Consider the following 22774-nt stretch of genomic DNA (forward strand, 5'->3'; position numbering starts at 1 on the left):
ACAGTGGAACATTTGATAATGAATGAGGACCAGAAGCTGACATCAAATAGAACTACCCATATGAGAAGAAGAGGGAGGGAGAGAAGATGGTGTGAATAATCAAATGCAAAGATAACAGTCCTGCTGTTAGCCCTGCAAACAGCCTTCACTCACATGTACAGACCAACTGACTTCAATGACACCACCTGCAGCAGCAACAGCTGCACAAAGTATTTCAGAATCAGATCTGCAGAGGAGAAATAAGATTAAATTAATGCTGGAAAAGTGTAAACTGATCCACGTAGAGGGAAACAATCTGAAATACAGAGTGTGAGCAACTGTCAGGGCAAAATGAGAGGATTCCAGAGCAGTGCAAAAGACAGGAAGCAGGGGAGCACAGGGATTGATTTCAGAGGATATTAGATGTTTATCTTTCTAGCCAGAAGACAATATAGTAATTACTCAAACACATTTCAAGGAAACAGGAATCACTTATATTAAACCAGAAGGAAATGAATAGCAGTAAATAAAACATAAAGAAAACTCTTAGCATAGGAAAATATTGTCAATTTATTCATTACAACATTTAAGTACTGCATGAAAAGACCTTTTCTATAAGCTATAGTCTTATGACTGCAACAATTTGCACAGCTGAAATGTTTTTGTTTTGGTTTGGTTTGGTTTGTCTTTTTTAGGCTTAAACTTGAGGACACCAGTTGTATTCATGTAGAACATAGTACTCAAAGAGATATGAGAACAAATTCCAGGGAGCACAGACGTTAATCTGCTACAGATGAACTGAAATGCATTTCATATACTAGGGCCTCATGTACAATTCCACAGCCACTCTTGTGTTTGTTGCTATGTTTTTTGAGGTGAATTTGATATGAACAACCTACTCGATGAGCCAACACACACAAAAGAACAAAAGACAAGACTTTCCTCGTCTAAGCTACCACTCTGAGTCTGGATGAAATCCTCAATAGCAGTAGGGAGTTCTGTCACCCACATTAAATTTGTTCAGAAAATTTTATTGATAATGTCTTTTTTAGGTACGTTTTATAGCTTTAAGTCTTAAACTCAACCAGTGTAATACATCAGACAGCTTTGGTGTTTATGGCCTTTGTTCTAAACTCTGAACTGATCCATAGCATGAGAAAAGTGGTGAAAACCCATTGGAGCGACAGCACTCAGTTCTGTCCCTTTTTGCTGCCTTCTGCATACTTTTAACAGCTTTTTGATTCTGTTAAGAAACATAATGAGAGGTACTTTGAGTGGCTGTGATTAGAGATGTAACTAGTCCAAATTTTACAGCTGGGAAGCAAATCTGGCATATATATTTCAAATTGTGAAATCTGCAATAACTAAGACTAAATTGGGAAATTTAGGATTAAAGAGCTGAACATTTTGCTAACACACATCTTTCAGATTTGCAGTATTTGAATTGTCAAATTAAAATGTCCAGTGTTTAAGGGACAAGGAGAAATTGGAAATGAAGCTGCAAATCCCCCTATTTCCTGTTTCTTATATTTATTTTTATTTAATTTTCTATAAACTAACTCTAGTGCAGACTATACTCATTAATAGCACAGTAGAATTAGCATGAGAGAAGAAATATAGCCCATTCTATAAAATATTTAAGGTGTCTTTTACATTCAGTGGTAATGACATTATAACTGTAATTTGTTGGTTCTGTTTCCTAGCCGAAAATCGCAGAGGAGAATTTAACATATGCTGAACTTGAACTTATGAAGCCAATTAAGGAAGCCAAAGGCATTCCCAGTACAACAGTCTATGCACAGATACTCTTTGAGGAGAACAAGCTGTAATAGTTCATGCCTGTATAAATGTCCTTTATCTGTGTTCTATTTAATTCTTGCTGTGCTGTTTATTTATAAAAATTGTACAAATGTCCTTATTTTGTTATTTCCCTTCATGCACTTCTATTTTTCTATGAGACTTTTAAACAAAATGCAGTTGAAAGTAATCATAGAAAAAGCAGCTTGTCTACAACTGACATCTGAGAGAAACCTTTCGTAGTGTTCAGCCCCCCCTGTTTTAAATGGACTGACGTTCTACCTGGGGCATTTACAATACTAAACGTTATTCCATCTTTGATGCTAATTTGATAAGTCCAGCTGCAAACATCAACATCTGAGCAAGCCTCACATGGACTAGTGGCAGGATCCATGCATATCAGCCTGCTTCTGAAGAAAAAGACCACTGACCAGGAAATTTGTCAAATTGCTGTTTTTCCCATCAGAAAAATATTAATTCAGTAAAGCTGAGACTTCTTCCTACCACAAAAGAAAAGCTAAAATTACTTTTTCTGCTTTTTTGTCCCCCTCTCCAGAAATAGTTATAAAAAAAATTGTTTCTATATTTTGAAATTCCCTTTCTAAATGTCATTGTATTTTAAAACTCATGTTACTTTCAGTAAAGGTCTTCTTTAGTGCTTGAAATAAAACATTCCAAAATAATCCAGAGCGAATATTCATAGTTAAAACCCAGTGATTTGAGGAACAATATTTATAGCTTGGAAACATTTTCCAGGATTTGATATTTTTTTCATTCTGATCGGGAATAGGAAAAATTTGACAGCAAGTAAAAGACTTCAGCAGAACTGGGACACTGCTTTTGGCCTTGATCTAGATTGCTGCTCCCAAACCTGCAAAAGTTTCCTCCTGTGGCCTACGTTACTGAGCTGCTGATTTAGAGGGAAAAAAATCATGCAGTTACTCCTTTAGTATAGAGCAGACTGCATTAACGCCCTGCTTACTTACTTTGGAGTTATTTCTTTGGAAAGACCAGGGCTCAGGAGACAGGGAAATGAGCCTAATGTGAGAGCACAAAACACTCTTGTTTCACCTCTCTTCCTCTCAGAGAAGGGATTCTTCTTTTTCCTTTGGTACACGTTCATGGACAATGGGCTATTCTGTAGCATCCTGGGCATTTCAGTCACGAAGGATAGCTGGACTGATGTTTTCAAGCTCCTGAATCTCCAACACCTAAATTCCACCAAACTCATAGAGAGATGGGTACCCAACATCTTTCAGCCCTTGGGAAGCTTTAGCCCTTGAGAAACCACAGAGTCAATGGACATGTAAAAGCATGGACTCTTTAGCTCACCATCAGGCCCTGGAGATCTCATACATGTTCCAGGTCCTCTCAGGTCTGGGAGGGAGGGAGCCACTTGACAGGTCGCTTATTCAGCAGTATTTAGTGTGGATTTTGGAGTACCACTTTCAGGTCTTGTGTTTTGAAATCCTAACTAAGGTGATCCAAGTTGCTTCCTCCTTTACAGGTCATGCCTTTTTAGAGATACAGCAACTTCTCACCAGGGCTCAGACCACAGCTGGGAACCATCGCAGGAATACTCATGCCCTTATTCCTGTTACTGCACAGGAGCACAGGAAAGGAGGGCAGGGGTGACAATGCAGGAATGGGGACATGCAAGGGAGGGAGAGAGCACATCACTGCCTTTTGGAGTGTGTCACAGAATAAGTGAGTTGGAACTGCTTTTTAACTTTTTTGAACAGGGGTAGAGATTAGATAGCATACATAATCTGTTACTGTATAGCTCGGATGTGTGAATGTAGAATGCAGTCACCCACTTCCATGTTAGATAAAAATCTCTTGTATAAAAAAGAACTTCAGAAAAGCTTGTCAGGCTGGCCGCTATTGTACAGTACTAATTCCAACTCTAGTCCCTCATCAAAACAGTTCTTGCTGAACTAAGGCCAGCTTTTATCAATACGTTTGCTAGTAATTACTAGCATTTTTAGTGTCTTCATTTGTGAGCTGTCAAGAAAATGTTTCACCTTTTCATTATCCCAGGAGTTTAATCACCCACCAAAAGGGCATGCTGTCTTTCCTTGTTCTATGATCAGGTGATGGACTTTCAATGACAACAGCAATCAAGTCATTGACCAAAAAGAAATTGGTGCTAAAGGGTGATCAAACATTCAGGGATCAATTATGGAACAGCCAGAGTTTTCCTGACTATTCAGAGAGGAAATCTCTTATGCAGACAGCTGTAACGAAGGCCTGAGAAAGTATAGAACTTATTAGTGATTCATTTGGAATTAAAAATAAAACCCTAACGCATTAATGAGTTGACCACTTAGTTGTGAAATCTTTCTGAAGTTTGGTACGTAAACATTCCTTTTACATGCAACTGGCCATTGTGCCCATTGTTCAGAAAAATCCTCTACTGTATGTTTATGCCCAGTATTTTAATGAATACCATTCTTTGTGTATTAATATTTTGTATGTTCTTGTTTACGTTTGGTATCTAATTCCCCAAAATAATAGTTAATGCAGCTAAATAAATAATCTTTTTTGGTGAGATAAATTCACTCAGTCTGTGTAGGATTTATTGCTTGTTAGAGAATGATTTGAGGATATATGCTTATCTCGTATTCAGCATGTAGACAAACCCAATAAGTGGGAATTGACTTTTTAATTCTGCAGAAAATTCCATGATTTTAAAATGTTTTCCATTTGTGAATGACTTCAGATGACAGCAGCATCTTGAAAGGCAACAGACCAACTGAGTGAAAGGAGGCCAGAAATAACTACTTCGGAGACCACCCGTCTTCCTGAGCAGACACTTCCTGTGCCTTTTCTTATGCAGTGTCCACCCAGATTTAATAATGTCAGATCATATAATTGGAGAAAGATAAACATCATCCTTTATCTTGCAACTAATTGTACATCTTTAAGTGTCAAAGCAACTCACTTGAAAGACTACGGAGAAGAAAATTTCACTGTGCTTTAGTGGGATAAATACAGAATAAATTGGATTTAGCTCCTTCTCACAGGAACTGCAAGGATGAATTAATCTCTGGCCTAACTCCCTCTGGCTTCAGCAGAATAGCAGCAGAGCTGAATGTGCTCCACTGTTCTTTCATGAGAGGAGCTCCCACGAAGACTGTTAATACCTTATTAAGCAGCAGTTGGAGTCTGCTGAGTCACAGTATTTCGGTTACTCCTCCTGTTGTCATTGGTAAAACATGGCCTAGTGCTAAAATTCTAACAAATACAGCCTTATTAGCTTCACACCAATTTAGTGTCGGATTGTTAAATGTTAATGTACTGCTCTCTATAGCTTTAAATACAATTAGAGATGTTTACAGCTTTGGTTAAATGCACCTTGTTCCTCCACATTAAATTTTATTACTAGAATCCTCCATCAGCAAATAGGAGTAAATCATATTAGTGTCACAGGCTGTGTGGGGGTTGATTATGCATCCCAAGGAAAAGGTGTTTTATTACTCTTTATTACAACTTTCTAATTGGTAGGTGTGGTCAGAGTGTCATTATCTCTGTAATTACAAGCAAATTATTTGTTTTAGAATAACCATAACATAATTGTGGGGTTCTCTTCATTAAGAAGTTCAAGAAACTTGTGTCCTTAGCCAGGATTTGGCCAGGTTCTGCTGGCATAGCAGGACTCAGACCAGATGAGGTCTCGTTTGATGTTTGATTTGTAGGTTAAATTCTGTTTTTTGAGGGCTTCTCCAAAATACCTCTGTTGAGTGACATCAAGGTGCAAAGACCTTTTCTGGCTTCAGTCTAACCTGACAGGGTGAACTATAAAATTAATTAATTCCACTGCGTAACAATTGCTCTTCTGAGTTTCCTGCACTAATCTGAAATATACTCATTTGGTTTGCTTTGTTCCACCACCTGGTTTGACTCCATTTTACCACCTTGGTTGGGAGGCAGGGTAGATCAAAAGACTGCATGTCAATAAAGACTCCAAGTTTATGTTATTCCTCTCAGAAAAAAAAAAAAAAAAGATAAAATGGAGATGGAAGAGATTTTGAGATGTCAGATAGTCTATCACTTCATCTCAAAGTTGGACCAACTCAGCCAGACTTAACCTGGTAGAGGTTGGTCTAACATCTTTTTAGAAACTTAAGAGTGATAAGGTTCCATACTCTGGTCACCATCTATTTCCACAGCCCTAACAATTCAAAATGTTTCCTATCACATAGGCTGTATCTTCTTGCCTTTTCCCCATTGGACACACAGAACATCTCCCTTTCCTCTTAACAGCCTTCTCAATATTTGAAGATTATTGAAAGGAAGGTTGAAAAGAGAATTAATAACCTCAATTTTGTCAGGCTTTCCTCTTCTAAAGAACACATGATTCCCAACACTGCTTCTCTTGAAAAAATTAACAAATTTATTCCAGAGAAAACAACCCTGTAAATTCAGGAAATGGTTAGGTTGGTTTCTGAGCTGGCGTCCCAGATCCCATTCTGAGCACAGCCCACAGAGGTAAATGCATGCTGAAACACCTGCACAAAACACACCATAGCTCCGACACGTGGATCTCAAACAACCCCTCTCCCTGGCTGCCCCAGCTCTTTCAGCAAACTTCACAGCAGGTTGTTTCAGCATTTAGCCTCTGAGTGGAAATGCTGGAACACGAATGTACTCTACTGAGTGCATAGGAACAGGCAGGGCAAGAATCCTACCTGTTGTGGCACCATATTGTGTTAAGTCTCTCGTTTCTCAGCAGCGTTGCCAGGTTGTTCACAAAACCCACAAGAGGCTTTTCAGTCTTTCACCACCCCAGTCAGGAATGTTCTGGCAGCCCTTTTGAAACCTCCAGATGAGACCTGCTCAGGTTTTCATTTTAGTACATAACACAGCTAGTCACTGCAACAGCATTTCGCCCTGCTGTACAGGACCTGGGACTCAGGATCCTGTGTCTCACACCAGGGAAAATCAGGAGGTTGTGTGCACAGAGCCCCCAGGCAAGATCACCTGGGTTCTGGTCCTGGCTAGGGAAAAACTTTCGGGAAAGGGAGTTCTTACCTCCCTATATGCCTGCTTCCTGTGCCCCTCTTGAACACAATCTGTTGAGTCGAACTCAAACTTCCCCTCTTGGATTTGAGTTGTTTAGCTGTGTTAAAATCCTGTCTGTCTTGTCTGCAGCAATATTTTACCATAAGGAAGCGAATGAGAACCCAATGGTGCGTCAGCGCTCTATATGTAGAGCTGCACAAGACAAGATCACCTTTGGGGGCTTCTGCCTTCCTGTTCTGGGCTGGCATGGTCTTGGGCACAGTTAACAGCAGCTACAGAACGTAGCTATCCACAGCTCCACATCTTTTGAGAAACTAGCCATTGATCATTTTGGATTACCCTCAAGAAAGAGGAGGCCTGCAGGAACTTCTATGACTGCTAATAGCTCTCTCCTGCCACTGGGCGAGGGGGAGCACAGCACAGAACCAGGATGTCACATAAAATATACGGGGCAAAAAACACATGGGGATGGGCAATAGTTATCACTTTCAGACATGGTAAGTGGACGTGTGTCCTCCCCTTACCATAAAAGCGAACAAGGAGTCACTGGATACTGCTCAGTGGTGCTACAGACCTTCCTCCACCTCTGGTTCTGCCTGATGAGCACAGGATCTAGAAGGGAAACTACTCAGCACCGCCTGTGAACGGATTTTTCAGGCAGCCAGTTAAGCAGCTTTACACATCTTACTCCCCTGCACTAGTCCTGTGGGAGACAAGTGGAGAATACCAGCCTGTGTACTCAGATCGGAGAGGGATCAACTAGATTGACAGCCAGCCGCTGTTATTCTATATGGCACCTCTACGCCTTAAATGGTCCTGCCTTGCAATGACACTCTGCTCTCACTAGAACGGGTGCCCTTCAAATCCCTCAGGCAAACATAGCTACCTTCACTTCTACCTCTGCTTCCTCCTTGCTTGCTCTCAACGAGCAACCAGAGGATAGAAGAGCTCTGTCTTGCCAGGGAACTAACTCAGAAGCTAAAATTAGTAAATCACTGTGCACATGACGACAGCAAATGACAAAGGCCACTCCTATGTATCACTATAAAAAATAACATTAATTGGGATGCTTTGCAATTTCCTGTACAACCCATAATTAGGTTAGATAAGAAACTAGCAGTGTCTAAGTGCTATAAATGTCTAAATTAAGTTATTTTGAAAGTGCTTGGCGCTTTGACATTTGAGAGTTCAGAGTAATTGGGGGATTGAAATAAAATTGCTTCTGTTATTTAAAAGGTCATTATCTTCTTCGGGTAGATATATGAGGACTATTTTCCACTCTACTGAGCCGTTCTATTTGGTACAATTAGACCTGCTTGAGTAGATTTCTAGTGGCCCTCCTCCCACTTATCACAGTCCCAGCACTGCCACAGGGAAGGGTCTGGAAATATACAGCCCAAATACAGAGTATATATTCAGCTCATAACTGGGCTCTGAAGAGCCAAGAGCTGCCCAGAGCTTCAGATGCCCACCATGAACCCCACAGGCCGCTACACCCAGCAAGGTGGCAACTGAGTCCTTATACAACCAAAGTCAACAAATGCCAGGTTAAAGGCAGAAGCCAGCCTGCCAGGCAGACAAAGGTTTAGGAGCAAATCAGGATTTCCCATTCCCAACCAAATTTCCTCATAGTCTGGAGGCAACTCTGGTTATTTCAGTGACAGTACTGGAATCCCTTATTTACCACGTGCATTGTCCTGCTGTCACAATAAAGATATGCCTTTTGCTTGCTTACCAGATCAGGTGCTCTGCAACTGTGACAGTCAAAGATGGGAACTTAAAGGACTACACCTTGACTGCATTTTATTTTGGTGAGTCCAGCAGTGTCAGTAAAATAAGGGAATATAAAGACAGACATTGGAAGAGGAGATTGAACTTGTTACCACCTCTCCACTGGAGACTGCTGCAGCCAGGAGACAGTGGGGAATGAACTAAGTACAGGAGTGGCCAAAGAGCACTCTCACTTTCATTCCAGTGGCTGAACCCCTGTGGTCTTTCCATGGGAGCTGAGCATCCCACCAAAACTGGAGTAGCTATGGGAGCATGACTCTTCATTGTTCCTCCTGGACAGGAAACAGATATACAAGGGAGAAGCCAAGTCCTCAGAACCTCCTGCCCAAACTGAATAATGAGACAATTTCTGGCCTGAAAGAGGGAAAGTTCCCATGCTGCTGTTGCAGTCACCCACACAGAGACAGCTTCTCCCCCATTGGTAAGATCTGATGATGTTCTTGCCACCACAGGACCCGCCTGACATGGTCAGCTCCAGCCACCCACCCAGCACGCTTAGCGTTGCTCCCTCGGTGACTGCCCTACACCAAAACCCCTCCACATGCATAGGGTTGCAATACTTGAATATGAAACACATTGAGCGATCACTGAACACAGGTTTAGCTGTCCCCATCACAAGGCCTACATTTGCTCAGTACTCATTACGGAAAATATCACTCATGGTTGCCAAGATTCCAATATACTGCTGAAAGCTGCCTGGTTCTAGATACCAGGTCTCCGTAAGATATTTTAACTCCACTGCAGGGAATGAGAGGGTTGCCTTTTAAAAAACTTCATGCAGCAAATTTCTAGGAGCCTAATGACAACCTGTCTGTACGGCAAAAAGCACAGCGAAGGTTGGCATTCCTCCACCAACCTTTTTCCCTCTTACACCTCCCTATCAGCCTGGCTGACTTCAATGACAGTAATTGCTATGCACACGTCTGAAGAGTGACACTGATAATGCAACAACTAGTCTGATCCTTAAGTGATGTGTGTGACCATAAGCAAACAAATCACTCCAGCTACCTGGCTCAGAGGTGCTTAGTACCAAGCAGGATTAGATAAGAGAGCTGGGATCAGGTCCAGAGCTTTTCTGGGGTTCTTCTTCAACTTCCTTGGGATTTCCCTCCCAAAAGATGAGAGACGAGCACAGCAGGCTGTATTTGCATGCAGAAGGGAGTATATTCCTGCAAATTATGTTAGCTCATATGACTCTCAGGTAACTTCCCTTGTGACAGCCATAAGCGATCAGGAATGAGATGGTTTTCTTAACAATACTCTCTTGTAACAAGCTTTAAGACCCCTGTATGAAAAAGATTTAGGAACAGTAGCACATGGTGAGAATCACAGGGAAACTTTGCTGTGGAAGTTAAAGACTGGTTCGCATGGATTTCTCAAAAAAGGTTTGAACAAATTATTATTATTTTTTTTTTATGAGGATGCAAAGGCCCTGCAGTGCGCAGGTAGCTCTGCAAATATTGCTTCACTAGTGTTTATTAGCCAACAGAAAGCTACAGAAATCAGACACTATTTAATGCTCACTGTAACATTTACAAGACTTCTGTTGTTGAAAAAGGAAGCAAGATGTTCTGTGCAATAACAAAGTAAGTGTGATTAAGGCATTTTAGGGTTTATGGTCCTTGATTAGATTAAACTGAATTTTAAAGACACATAAAGGTTGTACTGTTCCACATTTATCTTGGTTAAACAGGGCACAGTTAAGACTGTGCCTTATTTTTGCATTTCTTATCCTAATGGAATTGGATTTCTTTTAAGGATAATTCTCACCCTGAGCTACTTACCCCTTGGAAAAGTTGGTTCTGATATAATTACAACACTCTGGTGATGTTCGCACTGTTTGGCTTAAAGTAACAATGGAGGTATGCTGAAAGTATTTGCTGTAGAATTGCTCTACTTGCTAATTTTTTTCAAGCATATTCTAGATCTGCTACCTTTGCAGCCATTACAGAATCAGTATCACCCCAGGATACCCACCAAATGGGCATTAGTACTGCCACCGAGCCAGCTTCTGTGTCATCTAGAGCTGACAATTTCATGGACATTCATCATTTACCAAATACAGAGGAGACCAACACAAATGTAAAAGTAGGTATTTGAAAGAGGGTTGGTTTCAGCTAAGTGTTTGACCATATATTACAAATTTCTAGCAAAAACTTCATATCACAGAGATTTGCCTGCAGAAAAATGACCAGGTAGCATTCTGCCATTGCAGCACACACTGGCTGTATCAGACCTAGGGAATTTGATGACTGCAACATGCTTATATTTGTGCCTTAACTCTGCAAGCAAGGAGTGGTACTTTCGGTACTCGCAGTATGCATTTCTTTCCATGATGTATGACTGGGGAAAAATCATCTAGAGCTAGAGAAGAAACCAAAACTTTCTCAACCAAGCATCACTGTACAGCAAATCACTCCTAATCAGAGTTTTCACCAGGAGGACATTGCACCCTGTTTCTATCCATTTGCCTTTTATATGCTCACAAATTACAACTCCCTGAACATTAGCACATGCTTGACGCAGGAAGACATTCAGTCTTAACCTGCTGACTGCACACTCTAGATTTGTTCTCTGTGATCCAAAATAACAGCTGATGCACCTTGTCCTTCTCTTCAAGATGTAAGAGAATGGACATTAGGCACAAGGACATGAGCCTGTCAAATCCATGCATGGCTAGCCTACAGCTGGCCTCTTCTTATACCAAACAAAGTCAGGTTGATGTCTAGAGCTTTGGAACCATTAGTGCTGCTGTCTAGGTGGAAAAGTAGGTGCCAGTGCCACCTCTATGAAAGGGAGTATCTCCTATTTGCAAAGACAGGCTGCATGAAAAGGCTAAAGGAGGAGACACAATTAGCAAGCTATCACGATGCTTACTAGGTAAACGAAAACACAGGTAGTGAGCTTCTCTCATGGGTCTTAATCACCTTTATCATGGTTCAGTAAAGCTGCATTCACACTTGACGGAAGTCCAAGTCTTGCTGTCCATGTATCCAAATCATAGCTTATTCTTAATGAATGTGCAGAGAGGAAAGAAGAAAGAAGCAGTGTACTTAATTTTGTTGAATTCCATGACAATTGACCTTTCCCCAGTCCTCAGGAAAAGGAAAGATGGGCATGGTCCACCTTTGCTCTGTAGGGTTACCTTAATCGGAAAAACACTGCTGCGTTTTAGTCTGTTTTCAGTGTATGTTTCATTGAGCACAGAACGGATAGTATTTGAGTCACCAAGTCACACACTTGGAGGTTAGAAAGGATAACCACTCAGGTCATCTGCGCAGACATAATGCAGCCTTCCTTGTACGTCTGCATCATGAGCTAGCCTGTAATTACTACATCTTCCACAGGCAACTACCTCACTCACTGTGGAGGTTAGACCAAGCTGCAGGGTGACATGTCGCAGCACTCTGTAAGGAAGTTGTTTGCCATAGGAAGTCTTGCTTATTCAGCAACATTAATTCAAAAGAGCCATGAACAAAGCAGTGCCCTATGGGAAGAAGAAAGCTGATGGTGTATTTAGAGGAAGACTGATAAAACCTGTCTTTACGGTGAGGGTGACAAAGCACTGGAACAGGCTGTCCAGAGAGGTTGTGGAGTCTCCTTCTCTGGAGACATTCAAAGCCTGCCTGGATGCGTTCCTGTGTGATCTGATCTAGGTGTTCCTGCTCTGGCAGGGGGATTGGACTAGATGACCTTTCAAGGTCCCTTCCAATCTCTAACATTCTGTGATTCTGTGTCTTCTACTCTAGATTCTTTGTAATGATGCTGGCAAGTCTCTAGCACCAAGATTTTGGCATATAGCAGTCCCTCACGTTCCTCAATCTCTAGCTATCCAGTGCAGCACACACAAGGCTTTACTCCTGCAGTGCTAACCAGTCCCCGTGCAGTGGAAATCAGGGAACTCTTTTGTCTCCGTCTGTTCAGGGATGTGTTTGGTGATATGAACACAACGGCCTTCACGGCCACAACATCCTTCGCATTCATTCTGGCTCTGCCATGACCCAGTCTGTGGTGTTGAGGAAGCTTCTCTGCCTAAGTGGCTATTCAGCCCTTCTGTGTGTAAGGTGAGATACTCAATTTCTTTACCAGGTCAAGGAGGGGCAGGGAAGGATTTATCAGTTTAGCTCCTTCTAATTCTTGTAAAATGTTAAGGAACTTGATTTTTCACAATTTCTCCATCTCCATTAGGGACACATGCTGATATTCCAGAGAACATCAGGACAAGGCCAGGAAAGAAGGCAGTGAAGGAGGAGAATTAAATAATATGTTGACCAGCTGTGTCACATTTTCATCCCCACACATTCCACGCATTTTGCTTACATTGCTCACTACGTAAAAAAAAAGAAAAAAGTCACAGATTAGGAAACTAAAGATAACACATGTTCACAGTGGGGCTGGATAAAGGTACTTTGCAAACAGAATAGCTTTTCAGAAGGCATGCATACATTTTCATGCAGATTCAGGGAAAGATGAAGAGTAGGAACAGAGAACAAGTATGTTAATAAGAACAAAGATACTGGAACAAACTCAATATCTGTTTGAAGCCTCAGTATTTTCTGATCTCATGGTATTAAAATTAGAATATGTTAATTTTATTAAGCTACACTGCTCTTTGCCATAATCAAGGAAGTTCTATTTGCTAGCTATTATTTGTGAAATACAACGTGTTATGCCAAATTCAGTATCTAAAATACCATTTAAAATACAAAAGTTTTCCCAGGACAAATACTGCAAAATCTCATTGCCGATGTGCATGTTTGTGTGTGTCTCTCACAGTCCAGTCTCTAATTTTAATCAGTTAACTGCAAGGTCAGTCCAACAACTCCTTTGTGATTTGGTCCTCAACCATAGGCTTCCAGTTTCTCTGACTCTTTCATGTTCTGAAGTATTTTTCTCTCCATCCAAAAGGCTGAAGAAACAAGAGTTCTTGGTTATTTCTTCCTACCCATCCACAGACCAGCAGCAGACTCTTCCCCAGTCATCACCAACTAGGAGCTTGGAGGAATTTCTTGAGAAAGAAGGGAAAAGAGAAAACTGTTTAAGAACAAGATGCAGACAGGATCAAGGCTTTCTCCTTTATGTGTAGCAACTACAAGGAAGCAACATTCAGGGCAGTACGTTACCTTTAAGGTTCAATTTGAAGAAATATTATATAGAGTAGGCAAAGATTTATACTTCAAAGTTTGGATACTTAGAATCGTATCCAAACTTTCCTGGGGTTCAGTAGGCTAGCTGTGGACACTCTAGCCAGATCAGAAGCTCCTACCCTTCTCTGAGACTCTGTGAACATTAAATAATCTGCTGGCCAAATTCAGGTTTGTTAACACATAATGTAATGGCTTCAGCTGCTGAAATCTCTGCTGCATACAGTGCCACCAACACTAATGATGCTAACCCTTCCCCCCGAACTGTCCCACTTTCAAATCATATAAACACCACACTCACTATGTGTTCTAAATCTAAGCATGCAGAATATAGGAATAATTTTAGCAACTATCAAAACACCAACACTTTTGGAGAGAAAGGCAGCAACTCTTTTACAGTGCATCGTAACATCCTGGGGCAGGAGATGACAACAAATATTATAGCCAGATGAAACCGCAGGAGGGGGATTGAGTACACTAAAATACTGCTAGCTGTGCAAACTGAGTAGAGTTTAATAACAAAGTTGTCCTTTGGCCAAAAAACTTCCTGTTTACAATGCATCTCCAGCAACTCCTAGAATAGTAGTTTTTCTACAGTGCAGAGACAGTGTAGCAACTACTGATCTCTACAACTCTTCTGGCTGAAAGCTGCAATTTCTTCTGGGCTGTCTCCTATCTGACCACTGACTATCCCAACATCCTCCACTTAACACAGTTAGCAAGGCCAGCTTCCAGAGTCACTGGCTAAGACAGAGTGACCCAACTGAGATTAAGAACAAAAAAACCCAAAAAACAACAAAAACAAAACAAAACCCCAAACAGCCCAAAAGACAAAAAACCCAGCAGTAATACAACCTTCAGAACAAGATAAAGCAACCTGTGGACGTAGAGGAGAGCTGCGGAGGCCCCGGGGCTGGCGTGGGGGCCTCTGCCGGAACCCGGGTGCAGTGCAAGGGGAGGGACAGTACCTGGATACAGCCACTGCTGTCACTGCTGGGCTGGTCCTACTTGCTTTTCCAGTCAAGGCAAGGCTGGGATTCAGTTCCCGACAGAGAACAAGATGTTTTCCACACTTGTTACCTGTTGCGTGGTTTAAAAATAAATATTTAGAAAGTGTCTGGAGGCAGCATGGATGGGATTGTTATTATTTACAGTCAGCAAGTTGTTAAGTTGAGAACAAATATATTTAATCTCAGCCTGTGCTGTTGCAAAATAGGCCCATCCCAATTTAATTTGTGGCTATGATAGTTACATGTGCTGACATGCGGCTGTATCAATTGTGTGCTAAATTGGATTTGTGTATTATTGCTTTCTAAATTGCATGCCTAGTTCAGCAAAATTGTTCATCAGTTTTCACTGGCTCTATGCTTAATAAGATGCCCCACAATACCTTGCTGCCAGGATATAATACAGCCTATAATTGCCTAGTAAAAAGAAATTACATAAAGCCCTGGTATTAAAACCACTCATAACAGAACCAATAATTAAATGCTGAGAACATTTCACATACACACACATACAAACACCCCGCCCCCCAAAAAACCAAAACAACCCCATAACTCAATCATAGTTACTTTGGTGTTTTGAATGACTGTGTTTTGTATTAATTTTATTTTCTTTAATGCATAGAATGAGATGTGGGAATATTTGGCCATTTAAAATAATTCTGAAGTCATCTGAATAGTTTAAGGGAGCATGTCACTGCTTTGATTACACCTCTCAGCTGTTTAATAAAGAACACTGTTGCATCTGAGGACATGCATCCTTATGCTCATGTGCGAACAGGTTTGTGTGTCTACACATCATCAGATGTCTGGTCAATGATTGTTTTCTTTTATGATCCTCTCTTAAAAATGCACAAACAGGAGTATTCTGCTGTGCTCCCATAGGCAGCTTTTAAGTCCTAGTTTGGACAACTGTTTAAGATATAAATTTTTAAAATATCTAAAATCTCAGTTTGCTCAAAGACATTCCTATGCAATTGTACCTGAGTAAAGAGGACATGGAAATAAATGCCACAGGAAGTTACAGGCAAGAATTTAGGAAATTCTTAAAACAAATGGGATGTCTGTACAGGTAAAAAGAATCTGCAAAATAACTACATAATACTACAAAGATTTTGGAAGGAATTTTAAATCTTTTGCTTTGATTTACAACAATCTGATTAGAGACCACAATGCAACCAAATAGGTATCTACCACAGCCAGACCGTTTCGCATCTGGCATCTCTGCTGTTCTTGCACCTTCCCTGGAAGCATCTGGGTCTAGCTACTCTCAAGAAACATGACAAAAGGTAGGATGGGCATATGGTTTGGCATTTCCAATATGCCTCTGTATGTATAAATATTTTCACATAGCAATCTAAGTAATGTAGATGCCAAGTTACAGCAACAGCACTTCTGAAGATCTCAATGGTAATGCCAAATTACTGTATGACATTTTTTTTAAGCAGATTTTACATCTATAGCTCCATATTGATACAAACTGTGTGCCTAAAATTGAAGTAATAGACAATGTCTATAATGAGGATCACAGTAAATAAGTGGTGTAAATTATACATGCTAACACCACAATTCCATTCTCTTATAAAACTTGCTGCAAAGACAAGCAACCTCTGCTATTTAGGATGTGCCATAGCCCCATCATCTTATTAACATCTCTGTGAGAACTCTGGGATGTCAGCTTCAGCTTGGCATGCCCTTGAATAAGCAGCTCCATGCTCTATGGTCTGCTGCTGGCTTCCCGCCAGTTTGAAGGGCCTCTGACTTCATTTGAGGTAGCAAAGACAACAAACTTCCCTGTTCCATCCCAGGGCAGGATCTAGCACTGCCCACTCTGACATTGTGCCAGGATACTTTAGCATAGGCCATCAGCAGAGGTACCAAGGGAATGGCCTTTCGGGAGCCAGAATAGTTCATTAGTTTCACAGGTTTATGCAGAAAATGGTCTATCAAGCTTGAACCGTGACATTTCCAGCTTCAATCAGGCAGGATGTGCCCTTGAGACTGGGGGCTCAGGGGGGCTCTCTCTCTGTCTCTGGGGTAGGGCAGTGGCGACCCACTACTTCTGCCGCTGGTTACAGTAACACTGCACCTGTCACCTGCAACGCCTCCCCTTCACACCACTGCGCTCACACCCCCTCTTCGTCCTCACAACCAAACAAGGTCTGCATCATACGGTCACACTGCAGTCATACCTGTGTTGCCTGGCTCCTCCATCGGGCCTCTCCGCGGTCTCAGTCCAGCAGCTTGGTCTGGGGTATTGGTGTATTCAGTCTTCCACAGCTGTGCCAGCAAGGAGGTAAAAATGGAAAAAACCATGGATTATAACAATGCAACAAGAGAGAGATGTGGCTGCCTGCTTCCCCAGCAGGGGTGGAAACTGGACTTCTAACATCAGAACAGGATTTTGCAATCATCTCTCCCTCTGCTACTGTGCGACAGGGCATCACACTGGAGTAATGTGTGCAGGGAGCTGGTGGGGTGGTGAGGCTGACACACTAATGAGGATCCCAGTAACCCAGGAGGCTCTCCCATCAGACTGGAGGCAGAACCAGCAGTGAATTCCTGCTCCTGAGAAAGTATGACTTAATAAACTGAGCTGTGAATCAACTTTCAGAAACCAGACTCAAATATATTTCCAATGAGCAATATAATTTTTGCTTTCAAAACCACACCAGAATGAAAAGCACATTTTCAAAACTCCTCCTGAATGGCAAAGACTCCTCCATTCAGGAGGATAAAAGTTGCTAAGAAGCAAATGTTTTACTCTGATTTTCAGCTTCTGCTCTGCTCTGCACTGCCCTGTTAAGAAAGTGGCATGGGCTTTTAGTAGCTCTGTCCCTCTCTTTAGGAAGCAAAAGTCTGCCTCTGGTCTACAATGAATCAGGATTCCCTTTCCTCTCCCCCATCCACCTACCCTCACCACTCCATCTGTGCTTCCTGTGATGATGATGCTGCGTGTGTCCCAGTCCATCACTTCAGCAAAGCAGCAGCAAACAATACGGCTTTCGGGGCTGCAGGTGGTGTTAATGCTTGCAAGAAGTTGGCCATTCACTGTCCACAGATAAAGGTAAGATCCAGCACAAGAGATAATATCACCCTGTAACAAAGCAAGAAGCAGTGTTTCAAAATCTTACACTCATCCTCCTCACAGCTCTTAAGTGTTGATTAATTAAAGAGGTGCTCTGACTTAATTTCTGACTTTTGTTTTGCATCTGGGCAGATGATTTAAACAAGAGAAAGTAAAAATGACTTTTTTTTCCTCATGAAAAATTCTGACATTTTTACATTACAGAAACCCAAAACAACTCTCAGATTGTCTCAGATTTAGCAAGATAATTCAGAAGCAAAGGGAGTTTTTCGTTTTTAAAATGAAAACATTTATCTAAATTCCCTTTCTATTTACCAGAAAATCCAGGCTTTTTGTAAAAAAAGCAGACTGACAGACTGACCTAGCTACTGTCAGGGACAGGGACTGTGCAGAGGCAACGCCTAGCACAGACAGGTTCAGGGCCAGAAGTTTCACAAATGAGCATTCTCTTAAATAAAGACATGGTGTTCACCTGCTTAGCTGCAAAGCCTTTGGTGATTTCATAATCCTCCTCTGCCCCTCACAGGGAGCTTAATGCCATCGCATTTTTAGATTGTGTTTTGCATTTGACCAATGACCAGCTCAGCATTCAGTGAGCTGCACTTTTGATGCAGAGAACATCCTCTGCAACTGAATCTCTTCTCTCCTATCCCTTCCAGGCAGGTGCATCTTAACCACAGACTGCACGTAAGGAGCAAATACACAGGCACTCCCTTAGGGGCAAGAAACACACAGAACAAAGAGGCAATGCTGCAATTTTAAATGATATTATCAAAAGTGTGTTTTGATCAAGTTATTAACTGGAATTCCACCTAACCTTTCCACCTTTGGTGCATACTAAGACCCAGCTAAATAGACCATCAGCAAAGTAATCTGATTCTAGCAAAGGTCAGTGTGCCCTTAAATTAGCAACCCGCATCTGGTTTAAATCAACTAACACCGTACTTCACCCCTGCCTGATTTGGGGCCAGAGCTCTTCACACTGCATGGCAGAATTCTGAAGATAAAACAAGGACAGAGCATTCAAAACAGAGTTGACCATGATTAAAGAAATTAAATTTCTGCTACTTTATCTGCACAAGAGTACATAACGTCCAAGCATTTGGTAATGATCTGCAGTTTTTCAGGTCTAGACCAGGGATTTAAAACTAACTGAAATGATAAGTTACAGCAGGCTTTTACACTCGTCCTTAGAGTATAAACTTTTTGAGACAGCCTTTTTATTTTTTGTCTATGTGATACAAACACCTTCAAGTTTGGATCCATAAATGGAGCTTCTAGATGCTCAAGCAAATATAAAAACCAACAATCACATAACAAAGAGCTGTATAGGGTTCCTATTTCACAGAAAAGAACGTGGTCCAGAAATTTGTTTCCTTCAAAGCTTTGTTTCAAAACGTTATGAGTTCTCCAGGAAAAAAACCTTGTTACCAAACAAACAATTTTGCTTCAATCAAAACATTTAATTTAGCACAATGGAAACATTTTGTTTCTATCTTCATGTTACAATACATAAATATATGTAGAAGATTTAATTAAAAGCACATTTCAGAATTAAGTATCCTATTCTGCTAATGTCAAAAATAATTTTTTCATCCACAACATGTGGACCCCTTCATCTTTTTTTCCTTGAAGTTTCAGTCATTATTTCCTAAGGTTTTTCTTCTTTTAAATGAACCTTTCTGCAGATTATTGTCCAATCAGTTTAACCATTTGCACTCCAAGAAGCTGGAGAACTGCTCTTGGAACAGGCACCAGACTGTTCCTGACACAGAATATCTTATGTTTGGACAGCTCCTGAAGAGGAGTTACCAACTAAAAAGGCTACTGTCAATGGTTGGCTGGTTCACAGAAAGGAGAGGACTCCATCCTCTTGAGGCCTCAAGCCTGTGTCAGGCCATCCACTCATTTATGAATGCTTGGCACTGCTTCAGCTGACTTCATAAGGGACTGCCAGGGTATTCTGAATTGGCCTGCTGAAGCCACTGGCCATTTTACACTAACCAGGACACCTGGGGCTGGGAGCTGTGCTGGCACTGAACAGACTATGAAACTCCCACTCCCAACTACTAACCATCTGACTGCACGGTTAGTAAAGCTCTGATATGACTATTTTTGCACAGACTAAGTAAAGAATGTCTGCCTGGTTTCTTACTGCTATGATCTCAGTATTGCCTCTCTTGGTACAAGCTGTGGTACTGGATCCAACCTTGAATTATCTGAGCAGCTGGAATCCCGCTCTAGTATTACTCAGAGACAGAAAATACAAATGGACAAACAACATTTTTGAGAGGTAGAAGGTTGGAAAAAAAATCTTACCCAGAGCATTTACAGTAAAATCCAATACAGGGTATTTTGCTATCAACATGAATGCAATTCTAGCCAGGCATAGACCAGAACAGACTTATGCCCACCACTATCAAGAGCCCCTGCCACACCTGAGAGTAGAAGAGAAAGCAAAAAGCCAACACTGTCACCACAAAGGTGTAAGGAAGTTGTCAGCGGAGGCGGCAGACTAAGGTCTAATATGTCTCAGCTGACATGGCTCTGCTGCATTAATGTCAGGAGAAATTAATGAAATAATGGAGGCAATAAGGTTATGGGTAAGCCAAATCCAGGAGCTACTAGGGTAATACTTCATGCTCCGTAAACTAAAAGTTGTTTAATCCTACTATCTGCCCATCCAAAGATGCTTCTACTAAGCTACTCTGCCTAAGATGTTGCTTTTAGTGCTCGCCTCTCATCATTAAGAACACTATTAGCAATCTCTGTAGAAAGGGAAAAAAAAAAATCAATGTATCAGACTCTCAGGATGTTTTTATGTTGAGAAGAGCACCCATTAAATTATCATGAAATGTTCATGGATACATCAGAAGAAAAATGATAAATTAAGATCTTACTGTTGAATTGTTGATGGCAACAGAACAGAGGTTTGCCCTGTGGGCAGGAAGCTGGTTTATGTACGTCAGTTGGTTCAGGTCCCAAATGATGCAGGTTCTGTCATCGGATCCACTCACAAAGATGCTGTAGGTCACAGATGCAGCAAGGCAGGTCACTGCCTGAGTGTGGCCATACAAAGCCTGGTGGGGAAAAAGCAACCAATAAACCACAACAGAAGGTGGCTGATTTACTAGGGAACCACAGTCCTGCTGTCATTTGCTTAGTAAGAACAAGCAACCTAGTCATTCTTTGGAAAAAGGGATGAGGGGGAAATTCCAAAGGATCTTACAGAAGCATCCTTATCATCAACTTGTGGTTGAGGAAAGTTGAATCTTTCCAAGAGATTCAATCATTTGCCCCAAGCTGCACACTAACTCAGAGCCCTTGGCATACATTTCAGACTCTAGGACAGTGCTTTGTGCTCAGTAACAAAACATAATTTTTTACTTCAGTCCATGCAGTTTTAAGTATAATTTATGATTGGAAATTACTATTTCTCCATATTAAAGAAAAAAATATTTTTAAACAAAACTTATCAGGTTGTATTTCAGTGACCTTCTGCAGTCTCCTGTTTTTCTGAACAAGTAATAATATGTTGCCAATTTTAGTTAAGAAGAAAAACAGCTTTTTTTTTTTTTTTTTTTGGCTTTAAAGCTGTATATTAATTCCTTTCTCTTTTATCATTATCCAACATCCTTTTTTGTTTGTTTTATAAGTTCTAGAGACATAAGGAGTGCCAACTTTAATTTAGCCTTAAATAGTTTCATAAAAAGACTACACTTTAGTCAATTTAATAGCACTGATAGAAATCATGGATAGAAGTATAATGATGACAATTGTTTAATGGAGCATTCTCAAGTGACAGCAGTATACGTTTCTGCTGCATAATCATCAATGAAAGAAAAGCCTGCAGGGCAACAGGGAAGAAGTCCTTCACAGCTTTCCTAAAAGGCCTTTCAGGGCTCAATTTTTAGCTGGCTTAATGTGAAAAATCAGGTCCACCAGTTTTAATGTTGGTTTTAACAGTATTCCCTGCTGGCTTTCTCTACGTGACATAATTAGCATATCTTCAGGGTCTGTCTCAGTTCAGCATGGAGCAGGAGAGCCACACGTCCCACATGATTTTTGCAAACAGATCTCATCTTTTCCAACATGTGACTGCAAGACTGAACTCTTGCTGGCTAATGTGCTGCCTCTTCCAAGGTTACTAGGACATTACTCTAACATTAATCCAGTGGTGAAGAAGCAGAGCTGCAGCAGGCTACGTACTACTGAAGGTGACCTGCAACTCTGAGAGGTAAATTTCAGCTTGTGATTTATTCCATTCACAAGAACTGTCGACTGAAAATACTGGCACAAAATGGAGTCTCCAACAGTGGTTTTCAGAGATCAGAAACACTCTCAACTGAGCATAGAAAAGGAGACTCAGCCAGAGCTTTGGACTGGCTGCAGAACACTCTCTTTACAAAGAACTGTGCAATAACCCAGTGCCAAAGAACTGCACAAGACTTCTGCAAAAAGGACTGGGACAAGGCAGGTTCAAGGGATCCAATTTCCTCTCCTTCCTTCAAAGCATGAAAGAAAACGTACCCACTGTGACAGCATCCAAACTGCCAAATTAAGCCAAGCTAAGGCCCTGCACAAGTTTTAATAAACCCCCCCCCTTTTTTTTTTTTTTTTTTTTTTTTTTTTTAAACCCAGAAAGATCCTACCTGGCAGTGAAGTGCTTTAAAGACAAGCTGAATGTAGAAGAGAAGGCTAGACCTGAGACCTGAGCCCAGTTATAATCTCAGCTTCAATCCACCAGTGTCTCAATGCATATTCATAAAAAACCACTGTCATGCTTTTAGCTCTCTACTGTCTTCTCATTATTGCTCTGCAAAGGCTGACAGGTTTTCCCTTAATGGGAAATATCCTGGAGTGTATCTGCAATGAGGCCTATCTCCAGAGAAAATTCACAAATATCAAAAGACAAAAAAAAAAAGACCAGTTTCACTGCAGGAATG

At 41.1% G+C, this 22774-nt stretch overlaps 2 protein-coding genes across 2 annotated transcripts in view; one reads left to right on the forward strand and one right to left on the reverse strand.

The window, feature by feature from the left end:
- Positions 1-1893, forward strand: part of VSTM4 (V-set and transmembrane domain containing 4) — a gene marked incomplete at its 5' end in the record, with an annotated part of 32379 nt that extends 30486 nt beyond the window's left edge. The window contains one exon of the mRNA XM_010084253.1: positions 1683-1893. Within this exon, the coding sequence (XP_010082555.1) occupies positions 1683-1808 (126 nt within the window). The remainder of the gene's footprint in view (positions 1-1682) is intronic.
- An 11588-nt stretch (positions 1894-13481) lies between these two features.
- Positions 13482-22774, reverse strand: part of WDFY4 (WDFY family member 4) — a 22318-nt gene continuing 13025 nt past the window's right edge. The window contains exons 7-11 of the mRNA XM_010084252.1: positions 20729-20908; positions 17655-17837; positions 16933-17020; positions 14705-14816; positions 13482-13600 (exon numbers count right to left, since the gene is read on the reverse strand). Of these exons, the coding sequence (XP_010082554.1) occupies positions 13534-13600; positions 14705-14816; positions 16933-17020; positions 17655-17837; positions 20729-20908 (630 nt within the window). The 3' untranslated portion in view covers positions 13482-13533. The remainder of the gene's footprint in view (positions 13601-14704; positions 14817-16932; positions 17021-17654; positions 17838-20728; positions 20909-22774) is intronic.

The sequence above is a fragment of the Pterocles gutturalis genome, unplaced genomic scaffold (genome assembly GCF_000699245.1).
Source record: "Pterocles gutturalis isolate BGI_N339 unplaced genomic scaffold, ASM69924v1 scaffold33055, whole genome shotgun sequence".
In the NCBI taxonomy this organism is placed as follows: Eukaryota; Metazoa; Chordata; class Aves; order Pterocliformes; family Pteroclidae; genus Pterocles; species Pterocles gutturalis.